The sequence below is a fragment of the Colossoma macropomum genome, unplaced genomic scaffold (genome assembly GCF_904425465.1).
Source record: "Colossoma macropomum unplaced genomic scaffold, Colossoma_macropomum, whole genome shotgun sequence".
In the NCBI taxonomy this organism is placed as follows: domain Eukaryota; kingdom Metazoa; phylum Chordata; class Actinopteri; order Characiformes; family Serrasalmidae; genus Colossoma; species Colossoma macropomum.
Genome location: NW_023494802.1, coordinates 42,318,932 through 42,332,561, shown reverse-complemented (window position 1 = coordinate 42,332,561; position 13,630 = coordinate 42,318,932). Strand labels below are relative to the sequence as shown.

General features: G+C 38.9%; 1 protein-coding gene across 1 annotated transcript; it reads left to right on the top strand.

Annotated features, from left to right (window-relative positions):
• The first annotated feature begins 1,174 nt into the window (after positions 1 to 1,174).
• On the top strand, positions 1,175 to 3,907 carry LOC118822014 (butyrophilin subfamily 3 member A2-like). Its single transcript, XM_036590783.1, has 3 exons — positions 1,175 to 1,223; positions 1,552 to 1,899; positions 3,605 to 3,907. Exons 1-3 carry the CDS (start codon positions 1,175 to 1,177, stop codon positions 3,892 to 3,894), a joined length of 687 nt encoding a protein of 228 aa, XP_036446676.1. The 3' UTR covers positions 3,895 to 3,907.
• Positions 3,908 to 13,630: the final 9,723 nt, after the last annotated feature.

The following is a 13,630-nucleotide window of genomic DNA, read 5'->3' as shown; positions in this document are numbered from 1 at the left end:
TTTGAAATAGCAAAGAAGTGACATCATGTTAGATTTGCGTGTGTAATGTAGAGAAGTGTGTTTAGTGATCTGCAAACCACTGTGTGTGTGTGTGTGTAGTGTGAGGCTGAGAATGAGCATTGTAGTGCAGGTCTGGGCTGAAGTGTTGCTCCTTCAGGGTCAGGTTTCACTAACTGGGTGTTATTTATAAATTTAGTGTGTAAGTAATCATAAAAACTGTACAACAAAAATCTAATCATTTGAATCAGTGTTGACTGGGGCTTTAAATGAAAGGAAAAAAAACACTTGAAACTGTTGACTTGATGTTATAGCTAAAGTTGTCAGCTACTCTAGCTTAGGTTTTACTAAGTTACAGATTCTTTTAAAATGTACTAAAGTTTGAACTGAGTTAGTTAGTAGCTAGTTAGATTGCATCCTGTATAAACTCAGCCAGATACTCATCTAACATCATCTTCAAGTTTGCTGATGACATCACCATCCTAGGCCTCATCACTGATGGAGATGAAACAGCCTACAGAGGCGAGTCAGCGCTCTGTCAGAGTGGAGCCAAGACAGCAGTCTTGGTCTCAACATCAGCAAAAAGAGTTTTTCTTACATAGGTTCCTTCTGTCTCTATATTTTGTGTATATTTTGTGTTTATTTAATATATTGACCACAAGCATTTCAATGCACGAATGTCCTGACATGTTGTGCAAATGACAAATAAACTTGAAACAACTCAAGTTGTTTTGCCTCTTTCTGTAAACACCACATTTATTGTGTAGCACTTCAGTTCTGTCCTTCAGACTGAAGGTTGTTCTACAAAGAAAAGCTCCTTATTTGAAGCCGTGTTGAACCTGACAGGTATTTAGAAGTGTTAGGTTATTTATAATGCAAACTTTGCAGCACATAATGAGATTAAACTAAAATACTCTACTAAAGGCTCCAGACTTGAGCCAGACTCCCACTACGGAGACTCAAGTCTCAACTCATTTGTGATCTGTAGTTCCCCCCCTAGGGTGCTGTGCAGTGTGTGTTACTTTACTAACTATTCCTTTGGATAGGTCAGAGGTTTGGTTATTTGCCTTGCCTCATTGTTGAACGCTGGTGGCTGTAAGAGCAAATCACTATATTCTCTACCGTTAAATGTGGTTTTAAACTGATCTGATATCACTTTGTTCTTCTCATTGCAGAAATGAAGTGTGTTTATCTCATCGTTCCATTTCTTCACTTCACTTTCTCAGGTAAAATTTTACTTATTAAAGATAAAGCATATCAAAGATATCTAAGCCAATATTATGAACTTGGATATTTTTATGCATCTTTGAAAGGGTTGGGATGTAACAGAAGTATTGGGAATACTAGGAATTACATTACATTTTGAAATGACAGTATTCAGAATATAGTTACTTTTTCACACAGTGCTTTACCAAAGTAAAGAACAGTAACAACCATTAAAATTTATGCAAATATCTGTAAAATGATTTTTGTGATTTTTGGTGAATTTACAAATGCATTTGTGTGTAAATGTGAATTCCCCACATGTTGGTGTTTCTCCGTTCCTCTTTGCAGAGTTTCAGGTCGTGGGTCCACCTGATCCTCTTATTGCATTAGCTGGATCTGATCTGGTTCTGCCATGTTCTGTGCAACCCAGCATGAGTGCGGTGGACATGAATATCAACTGGACGAGAGCAGACCTAAAAAACACACTAGTGCATGTCTACAAGGACCACAGGGAAAGAAACGATGATCAGGACCCTTCTTACAGAGGAAGGACGGCTCTATCTGAAGAGAATCTACAACAAGGCAACACCTCACTGCTTCTGTCCAAAGTCAGAGGGTCTGATGAGGGAAAATACACATGTTCTATCAGGGCCAAATCTGGATTTGGTGATTACACTTTTGAAGTGAAAGTTGAAGGTAAAAACAATTTTTTGTTTAATTAATTTTATGCGTAAGAAGCATAGGTGCCAACAGGAGATGGGGGGGCAACACCTCAACATCCAACATCCACTCCTAGTGCACAGCTCAAGAAAAGCCACAGTAGTGAAACTGCGCAGAACAGTCTGAAAACAGCTGTTATGATGAAATAATAACAATGGATATTTGAAGCATTGACGGTTGCTATGGCAATGGCGTATGGTAGGAGACAAAGCAGAAGAGTCTGGATTGTTTGGTAGCATCGCTGATAGCAAGCTTAAGGCATCCTTACTATTCTAAACCTGAAGGAGGTCTAACAATTTAATATGCAAGAAGAGATCTCTGTAAAGGTGACGCTGACATATTGGAGAGGCTCTTCAAAAGCAAGGCTTTTTTTAATGCCCAGCCCAGCACTATGAGGAAACATGGGGAGTGTCATGTATGGAATGAGCAGGGAGGCTGGATATAAGTGCGGGCAGACTTTAATAACCAAAACTAGCCAGCAAAATACAAAGTACAAAGTAACTAACTACAAGGCTTAAACAAAGAAACACAAAGCGCAAATAAAACACCAGGCAGGGAAAGACCCACTACATTAAACAAAGTGACGAGTAGACCAGACAAACACTGACTGAAACAAAGGGCTAGATAAAGGCTACAACAAATGGGGAACACCTGGGAAAGGGAGGAGACAGAGACTACAGACAGGTGAGGATACTAATAGGGAAGGCGGGGAAAGGGCGGAGCATAAGAACCAAAACAAAAACACAAGCACATGGCAGAAAGTACATGGCTACAAAACAGAGCAAGTAACAGACACAGGAACAAGGGGAAACCATGACAGATAGGGGGTAACGTGGGAGGACACAACATGCGAGGAGGGTAGAGACTTTTGACCACTTGTTTCACTACAAAGCCCACCCTCCTCAGACACAATTACTCTAATCAATGCAACTACACACTAACAACAGCAACAGCATAATCAACAACACGTCTCTTTTTACAGTGGGAGTGTGGCACCTTCCGAGAGCCACTTTTCATTGCCACACCCCTAAACAATATGTTCTGTTTTTTATGACCTGCTTCAGACATTTATGTTTGGACAGATTTTGGGTCAGTTTCAGCTTCTGTTGGACTTTCAGTAAATGTTGTCAGCTGTTCACACTGCAGGGAGTGAACAAGGCAATGCATTCTAACTTGTCCATGCCTTGTAATTTAGGACTCTGGACTAGACTTGAGACTTGCCTGTACTGGCTTGGGACTTGACTCAGGACTTGAGTATCAAGCGTTGAGACTAATTTGCCACTTGCAACTTAGGAATGTAACAAAGTTGAGTCAGTGCAAATGGGATCCAACTGCAAGCTGAACTCTATTGATGGAGCAAGGGCAGACCAGCCAATTGCCCAAAAGCAGTCCAAAGCCATTTCAGATAAATCATAAAAACATACTTAAAACATGGGTGAAATCCAAACTTTGAAAAGCAAATGACTAAAACCTAAGCAAGACTTTGCAAGGAAAAACTCAGAAAAACTAATGTCCAGACAAAGGTAAAAAACCAGATAGAAATCAGATAGAACAAATTGTTCAGTATTGACTGGCAAAAACCTAGGATTCAGGCAATAGTGACCTCTGCAGAGGGGGATCTTCAGTTAAGTAACCTCTGGTTTCTATATACTGAATTATGTTGTGATCACTTTATCCACAGCTATTGGAACACACCCACTGATCACTGTGGAGAGCTACGATAGCTCAGGAGGGGTCAGTTTACTGTGTGAATCTAAAGGTTGGTGGCCTAAGCCTGATCTTGAGTGGCTGGCCAGTAATGGAGCTAATGTGATCGGAGTTACAGAAACAGACAGCGACACAGGGAGCTTCAACGTGAAACACCGTATCACTGTATATAACAGTGACAGCAACAAGTTTTACTGCAGAGTGAAACAGAGGGATCACATGATGGAGGCAGAGATCATCATCTCAGGTAAGTTACACCGCTAAAACCCTTTAACAGAAGCACTTACATATTAGCAGCAGATTTATCAAGCTACAAACATTTCAGTGTTAGACTTTTTTTTAACATTCGGAATCAATCAATTTATTTGCCGCCTTTCATTTATTTCATTTCCAGTCAAAAGTTGCATGCATCGATAATGAAATACATGTAGAATGCACTTCCCTGACACCGATACAGGTTACTCATGATCATTGTTTGTGAAGGGAGCACTAAGCACTGGGAGTTACTGGCTCCCATGCTTTTTAAAAGTGCAGGTTGCATGACCACGCAATCCAATTAAACTTGCTGCCTTCCTGCTCTCACTTCGAAACACCGGCTAGTGACCAATCATTGTTCTGAGAACACCATCAGCTTCTTTGTTTGATGTGTCCGTCTCCTTTTCTCAGTGAGGTTCTTCTTGAAAGATAGACATCCTTTCAGACCCACAGTGCTGAGTCGTCTTCTCACAGTGGAAGGATGGACAGAAACACCTGTGGATGTTTTCAGACCTGAAGCAGCTTGATTTTCTCCTCTTCTACACTTCTTATGAATACCATGTCTATAAGAACCTATGAACAGATTCATAACATATTATAATGCATTCATAAGACACAATAAACATGCCTATAAATATTTATAAAAATGCATTACACTTTATAGCCATGCTTATTATGCATTATGAATTGTTAAAATAATGCATTTTAAGTAGTGTTCATAACCCATTATAGGAGCTTGTAAGTTGTATTTGTCAGCTCTAAAGTGAGACTGTACTAAAGGCTCCTCCAGTATTAAGAGTGAGGCTTCAAGCTAAGGTATTTACTGAAGGACACAAAGTAAAGCACTTACATCTTTCAAACGCTAAACTAATTAAACTGGTGGTGTAGCTTCCCAGCCTCCTTCTAGGCCACCTCCAACCACTAGAAGGGATCAGAGAACTGGAAACAAGTTACTGAGGCTGATCAGATGCAGCTGTGTGAGGAGAGCTCTCCCACAGCTCACCGCTCAGTCTTGAGTTCATGCTGACACATGTCTCTCTGCTGAGCTTGTAACCTGTATTCTAGGGTCTCGAGTTTCTGTTAAACTCTGGGTTCTCCCCCAGTTGTTTGTCGTGTGTAAGTATTAAAAAAAAGAAAACTTTTTCAGTTGACTACTCTCCCCCTTTAGTTTTCAGAAAACTCTCTTTTGTGTGAAAACACTGCCCTGGTGTTTCTTTTGTTTGGCCTTAGTCCTCTCGTGAGGTTGAGTTCAAGTCTCGCTCGGTGCAACCTTGCTTTTCTCCCCCCCCCCCAATTTCCGAGTTTCTACTGTTCTGTACTTAAGTACATCTTTATGTCTGGTCGATGCCTTATCCCATAGCTCACTGGGTTTCTAACAAGGGGGTTGCTGGTTCAGTGCTCATGTAGAATAAGCCAGTCACTATGTTACAAGTGGTGCCATCAGTAATATTCGATTGAATGTGGGAAAGTGGTGTACACCACTGTTAGCTTGGCGTGAACCTAACACTGTATATCCAATAAATCCTAGCAAAATTAGCATTACCATAGTGAAGGTTTTAGTGGTTTAGTGTTATAAAGGTTTATAGTGGTTAATATTAGAACTAGTCAGGGAGCAAATTACAATGATAGCACTCCAGTAACTTGCCTCTCACTCTCCATGCCTTCACTCCAAAGTGACTTTGTGCTCAGTGCTCATGGTTCATGCTCAAGGGTTTCAGGGGAGGGGCTTGATGGGTAGTTGGTTTGCTGTGATGTCATTTTTAAAGTGAGAGTGGTTGTTAAAGAGAGGCATTGTAGTAATAACTCAGGGCCGGAAAATGTGTTTTAAATAAACATACTTGCCTCACTTTACATTCTGCAAGCTGGGACTGAGATTTCTGGCACTGACAATACCGAAATTTATTAACACAACTTATAATGCACTATGTTAGCAATTCATAATGCATAATAAACATGGCTATTTCATTTTTATAACTATTTATAGCCATGGTAACTATGCCAATTATATGCATTATAACATGTTATGAATGTATTACGAAGATGCTCGTAGACATAGTCATAGTAAATTTATCATCATTTTTTTATTATAATTATTTTTGACCATTGGAGTTTCTCTCCTGTGTCCTATGAATGAGTCAGGTCATAACACGATAGTTAACAAGCTTTATCATCACAAGTGCCAGATACCACAGTTAGACTGATCACAGGCTGCCTTTTTTACTTTTTTAGTAATAGTAATTCCATATCTGAGATGGAATTTTAATTTAACTTTCTTGTTTGTATTTAAGATCAGATGTTCCGTGACTGGAAGACCAAAGTTGCCTGGATTACAGTCATTGTTTTAGCAGTTGTTGGACTAATTGGATTTATCTTTTGGAGAGGTAAAGTATCATCTATTAAAATTCCCTAATCTATGGTCCAGTTTCCAACCAAAACGTGCAGAAAAGGGCGTTTGTCGAACCGGGATTGGGAACCATTGGCCCAGAGCATGTTAATTCCAGTTAAATTTAGATTTAGATTTAGTGATTACAGTGAAAAGTCTGCTACTCCCTGGCTGAGATAGTAATAAACTTCTAACAAATAGCAGCAGTACAACCCTGGATAAATAGTATATGCGAGGAGTCGCCACCTAAATGTTAAGAAAAAACATTTTGTCCTTTCATTAAAAATCTAAACATCTTGGGGGCCACAACATTTTATGTTAATATTATATATATATATATATATATATATATATATATATATATAAACACAAATGCAGACTTATGTTGTTCAACTTTAAGCTTTAGCTCAGCTTTAGCTGCTTTTCTCGCATCTCCGGCAGGAAACTTTTCTGCAAAAATGGAATTGTTTTTTGTAAAATGTCTCTCAACGTTTGGTTTTTACGAGGCTGACGTCACTTCTCATTTGCCAGCTTCTTGTTCAAATTTTCCTGTTCCACCTTAAATGGTGCCAGAGGTGCCAGAATGTAACTGCTGCACCATTTAAGGTGGAATGGGACTGTTCAAACAAGAAGCTGGCGAATGAGGAGCTGATTTCATATTACAGACTTTGTATTACAGAAATGTGGTGCTGCTAAGACAAGTTGGATAAACAGAATTTGCCAAATGTGACTGGGCTCAGCAAAGCGCATAGCAGGAGTGAAAGTTTTTCACAATTTTATCACAGTTATCACAGTCGTAAGATGTGAATGACAATTATAAACACAAAGTATAAATAAGGACTCTGAATAAAGACAATCAATGGGGGGGTATCTCCAGCATGACAGGGGCATAAAAAGGAAAAAAAATGAAGAAAATGAAAGTAATTAATGAAGGTGATTAAGGTAACTAATTAAAAGAGTTATGGCAAAACAGAAAACAAACACTTTACTTGAACCCTGCTAGCTAACATTGACATAATCATGCTATAAACATGCCATATCAGATGTCATATGCTGTCATGACACATATTGTTCAGTAATATAACTGTGTGGTGTTACCATTAACACTAATTGTCATTGACTGATGTCATGAGGTTTGATGTCATGATAGCTAACTAGACAACACTTTAGCATTTACAGTTAGCATGTGACTAAGCTGTCATTACGTCAAAGATTATGGTTTATGAATACTTATCTACCTGTTTATTATAGAATGTTTTATAATTGAAGGTTAATAGATTATGCTTTTTCATTTTCCTGCATGCTGTTTTTTAGAAAGAAGACAAAAACAGAAACGGGAAAAAGGTAAACAGTATTTATTTCTTTTGTTCAATAATACTTGTGATTATTTATCAAGAGAGAGTTTTTATTGCTCCATTTCGTTTTTTTTAGAAAGAAGACAAAAACAGCAACAAATGGAAGAAGGTAAACTCAAGTTATTTTTCCTTTTATAATACTTTAATTATTTATTAGAGGAGATTGGGAGTTCAGGCTTCCTTGTGCATGCAGAATTTCATTGTTCTTTTTTTTTGTTTGTCTGTTTGTGTTTTTTTTTAGAAAGAAGACAAAAACAGCAACAAATGGAAGAAGGTAAAGTTAATTTTTTTCCTGTTATAATACTTTTAATTCTTTATCAAGGGAGTGCAGAGGTCATGCTTCACTGCATGACTCCATTGTTCAATTTTGTATTGTTTTAGAAAGAAGACAAAAAGAGGAACAAATGGAAGAAGGTCAAGCTCAAGTTATTTCTTTCTCTTATAATACTTTTGATTATTTATGAAGGCTTCCAGTGTACAGGTTAGCAGTGTTTTATTTGTTTTTTGTTTTTTTTTTTCTAGAAAGGAGACAAAAACAGGAACAAATGGAAATAAGTAAACTTTACTTAGTAATTTCTTTTTTTCTTAATACTTTTTGATTGGTTATTGTCGTGAGGTCATGCTTTCTGTGTACATATTTTCATTGTTACATTTCTGTTTGTTGTTTTTTTCAGAGGCAAGAAGACAGGAACGTGAAGAATGTGAAAGAGGTGAACTCAAGTTAATGTCATTTATTTGATTTAACCAGAAAATATAAAGGCTAACTGAACCACATTGTGAACCATATGAACAATGACGGTATGGATAATATATAGCATGTGAATGCTTTGAACAAGGACTTGAATAATGAATAATGAATAATGTGAATCATATAGGCAATATGAGCATTTGTGACTATGGACAAGCTTAGTTTATTCATGTTTATTTTAAGGAGACAGAAATCAATATGGGTTGATAATATTTTCCTTTGTGTCAGGTATAGTCAATCACCACATCTGTTTAGGCCCCACTTTCACAGTGTTGTAGCACCAAACCGAGTCACTCAAAGCACTAATGCTTACATGTACGAGTCCATGAGGGAGTGAAAATGTATTCCATTGTAGAGAGATGGGACTGAATGGCTGTGCTATGAAAAGGAACAAAGGACATAGGCTACTGCGTTAGCTGTGTACACTGCCTCCACGAGTAGGCTAAGTGAATTCAAGCTGCCTACAGAGGCTTTTTTACTTTGTTTGTGGGTCCTGGGGCTACAGTTGGTCATGATCCCCACATATCTAGTTAAAATCCATAAAATAAGTACAATTGTACATTAAATAACTGAGTTCACTTGTGTCTGACATGAACAAACTACGCATGCTTTAGTAAGCATGGAAAGAGATCACATTATTTATGATTTATAATGCAAAACTAATGTTACAATATGCAGCATCCAAAAGCTTAATGCCTTTGTTTTTAATGAAGGTGTACATGCCATCGCCGACATTCTGGGCATCATTCTTTATAATGCTAGCCCTAGTCAGACCACATTAGGTCATATGTGGCCTGAAATGTAAAATACCACACTGTAAAAAATGGCTTTAATGAACTGTGCATAATTTAGACGTCATATTGCCATTGTGAAGCCTGCCGATGAGAACTAGACCAGCTAAATAAAAAATAGAAAGCAGTGTTAATGCTTGAAAGCATCTACTCCTATTTTATTGTGCTCAGGGCAGCCTGAGCACCTGAGCCGAGAGCACCTGCCTCCTTGTTCCATGTTCTGCAACTTTGCCACTAGGATCAAACGTCAGGCCTTGTGCAGTGGCCTCACTGCAGAAAAGGAGGCAGGGATCAGGAGGTGGGCTTTGGGTACCATCCTCTCGCCATCTCTCATGGCCGTCATTGGTGCATGGGGCTCTAGCACCAACCTCACAGCATCTCTTGCGGCCCTCATCGGTGGACAGGGCTCTGGCACTGTCCTCACACAATCTCTTGCAGTCCTCATTGGTGCAAAAGACTAAGGCACCATCCTCACACCATCTCTTGTAGCATGATTTGGAGCAGCAGCATTCTGTAAAGGGGTGTGCTGAAATACAAAGCCTGTTTTAGTGACTGACATGGAGGGATTCTGTGGGTAGAAACAAAAAAAAGGACTGACATAACAGCCTTCATAACCCCCAGAACATAACAGACAACCATAATAGGTCAACTTTTTTCCCTTTGTAGTCATTAAACCTGACTGTCTATCAACTATCTCGCAGCAGCAGTAACTCGTAGCTGGCAGGAACTGGTGGTATTTTACACTCTTTACTGTGTTCACACCAGTGCTGTAGCATTTCACTCGACGCACAGCACTGCAGATTCAAAGATTTCCTGACCCAAAGCACCTCACTCAGCTCATGTAATATGTAGCATATGGTAGCAACCTGACCCTAGCTGCATTACCATTAAGGAACTCGTGAGGTGTGGCCAAACTAATGGCCATGCTAGGAGACTCATGGAAGGCGCACACTGACTGAAAAAGGGGCTGTTTAATGTTGTTAAAGTCGCTGTTTGTTGGTTTAAATGTATGTGTTATTTATGTGATTCTGTGTCAGGCAGTGTGGGTGTTTTGTGTTGGGGGTTAGTAATCACAGGGTGGAGGCCTACGGCTGGTGGTGACCTCCCTCTATGAGTTAAACAAACATTACAGTGTGAGTGCTGAAAATATTAATTACAGTTACTACCTGGAAACAAGTTATTGTAAATTTACAGCCTATTTTTTATTCTTCTTCTTTATTGACCCATGGCAGGAGCCCCTGGATCAAACTAGTTTGATGAATATAAAAGTAAATCAGTGAGGATCATTCTTTTTCTACAAAGTGTTCAGTGTGTTGCATTGACTAAATGAACTGAATGAACATTCTCCAGTGCAGAAAGTCCAAACCTACCTGAGCAGAAGAGGTTTAGGTCGTCTCCGTGGAGCCAAGCTCTCTCCTGCCCAGTGGTCAGTTGTGGAGATCGTGTTGCTGAATTCAAAAGAGGATCTGGATGAGTTTGACCTGCGTAAATATGATCCATCAGAGGAATGTCTTCTGAAGCTGCTGTCAGTGGTCAAGGCATCTAGAAAAGCTGTGTGAGTATTTTACTTCCATTTTCTAGTTTTCTTTCTTCTTTCTTTCATTTTCTAGTTTTCTCATTCTTTTTTTTTAGCACTCGTCAGCAGGCCTGTCCAGTTTTCACAAAATGTTGCATTAGTGACAGTAGTAACAAATAATTTCAAAAATTGCTCACGAAAAGTAAAGCCTGCTGCTTTTCCCTGCACATGTACTTGTGATCAGTGATCGGTGATGGGGACGGGAGCGTGGCTTTGTTTGTACATTGATCGGAATGAGTGGTAGCTTGATAACCTGCAGTAAATATTCATGCAGAGCAGTGAAAATGTAAAGTGCGACAGGTAAAACTGGACCATCAGTGGTTACAAAGTAATACTCTAACTATTTGTTGACGTCTTTACATTACCTCCCATTCCTGCTCATGTACACAAAACATCCCATAATCACCCTGCAATTAAAGTTGTTTTACGCTACATTAGCGTGTGATACCGTAACTGAAAAGCAATGAATCTTAAGAGTTTTTTGCCTACTAATGTTATTGATTAAAAAGGTGTCTAAGAAGTCACAATCTCAGAAAATCTACAAAATATTTACTGGCAAAACTGTCTCTGTACATGTGAAAATCAGCTTTTCATTATTTTTTGTTATATGAACAGAATACTGTGTCTAGGAACAGAGCAAGTATGTATGCAAAATTCTTTAAAATAACTTCAAATGTTAGTAGACAGTTGCATTATTTTTGATAAATGTAAAGAAGACAAAATAGTGAATGTGAAAAAACTTGGAATCCCTTTTAAATCAGCACTTAGTAACATTGGCAGGTATCACAGCTTGCAATGCATTTGCAGTAAGTGTGAATTTTTTTCACCCACTCTTCCTCTAAACATACCTTTGGTGGTTGTGACCAAAGAGTTCCATTTTCAGTTCATCGGTTCACAGCACTTCCATTGCCTCTGGCTTATCTAGATGTTTTTTTGCATTCTTCAAACACTGACCTTTATTCATCAATTTAAGAACTGCTCGCCGTCAGATCCATGAAACTTTTGTATGACAGGGAAACAGCAGAAATTTGAGTGCACACGATGAATCAGCTTTGGTGCATGAAATCAAGCACCAGTCTACCAGCACCTCATTTACATATCATTTACATGAAGTATGCTCTAAGTCATGCTGTTATTTCTGTAAGAATCTAATAAAACAACAATATTCTGTGGTCTTTGAGCCAATGGCTGAGCTCATAGGCGGAGTTTGAGATGGAACAGTGAGCGCACTCCTCCCTCTACTGACCAAGCTTTATAGTTTTAAAATTATGATGACTGAAAAGAATAAAACTGAAATTAAAAAAACTAATTTTAAAATTGTAGAATGATGTGAGTGTTTATTGTGATTATTTTCCTAAAATAATTTTTAAACACTGTATTATGGCAGTTTAAGATGCTTCTGCACTAGCTGTGATTTATATTTTTTATTTAGTCACTAGTATAAAACAAAAGCACAGTGTGATATGCCCCAAGGTGGCAGCCCACCATCAACCCTGTGTCATACTATGTCATAGTAAAATTTAATTTACTGTTGATATGCTAAAATTGAAGACAGGCTGACAACTTATCATAATAACTTTGTGCAGTAGTCATCGTCCTGGGCCTGCATCAGGTTATCTGTTGTCTAGCCCAAGAATATATAGCCCATATCATTTTTGTGGCTGGGGTCATGATTTAACCCTGGGCTAAAGTGGGCATTATACAGTGTAGTATTCTCCATTAGATGTCCCCAGAGTGCATAGACACAGGGCCCTTATACAGGAGCATCCATGAAGGCCAAGTCCTCAGGAACAGAGAGATGGGCTTTCCATTTAGAGTCAACCCTTCCTTGTTGCTAAAAAATGGAGATAAAAAGAGAGACAGACAGAGAAGGAGAGAGAGGAGAGAGAGATAATATGCATGTGGCCGTTTGTGTAGTTTTATTTGTGAAATTTCTAGTGTCCTGTCAATGAATCTGAGAGAGAGATTGTTATTGTAGTATTGCTTAATCCATATTTCATACTAAGTGCTGAAGTTGTGTGTGTGTGTTTGTGTGTTTGTGTGTGTGTGTGTATGTGTATATGTGTGTGTGTGTGCATTTTAAGCTGCAAGTGTAAGGAGTTTTTCTTCTTCTCTCTGCAGGCTGGAAGGCTGCAGTATTACAAATGAAGGCTGTACTGCTCTGTTCAGATTTCTAAAGTCAAACCCTTCATCTCACCTGAGAGAGCTGAACCTGAATGACACTAAACCAGGAGAGTCAGGAGTGAAGGAGCTCTCTGATCTACTGGAGGATCCACACTGTAAACTGGAGAAACTACAGTGAGTTACTGACTTACTGTCTGTATTTAGACAAACATACCATTTGGGAGTGTAAGAGACAGAGAGTGGAAAAAAGAGAGAGAGGATGAAAGAACAAGAGAGAGGGTATGTGTATTGTCAGTGTTTTAATGTATCATCATTGCTATCCCAGCCTGCACAATTGGAATAGCCCCTTTTCACAAGAAACTGAAGTACATAAATTCTTGGATTCTTCTGTTATTGCCTTATGGATAATCATTAATCTCAGAAATGCTGAAATTCGAGGATATGTTTAGAATTGTTCGAGAACACCAAACAGACAATGTGTCCAAGCCGAATAAAGGATATAAGCTTCCCGGACAAGAAATTAGTCACCTTGCATGTTTAAGGTGGTGGTAACTTCAGGCTCCTGCAGATGGTGTTGCATGAGGATGATTGGGCTATAAATACCTGTGGAGTGTGTGACAGGATTCATAGAGTGAGAAGAGGTGGTACGGTGCAGTGAGTGTGCAGCCGATGTTATTGATTGGCAAAAAGGATTGATTGCATTTGGGCGTGCCAAAGGCCGTAGTGTGAAGGAAATGAATTTGCAGGTGTATTAAAGCGTATGGTCAT

Excerpts from the sequence above, each read along its gene's own strand:
- LOC118822014 (XM_036590783.1), top strand. The coding sequence starts at position 1,175 with ATGAAGTGTGTTTATCTCATCGTTCCATTTCTTCACTTCACTTTCTCA. Across the intron at positions 1,224-1,551 it reads TCTTCACTTCACTTTCTCAG|AGTTTCAGGTCGTGGGTCCA; the intron begins GTAAAATTTTAC and ends TCCTCTTTGCAG. Across the intron at positions 1,900-3,604 it reads TTTTGAAGTGAAAGTTGAAG|CTATTGGAACACACCCACTG; the intron begins GTAAAAACAATT and ends CTTTATCCACAG.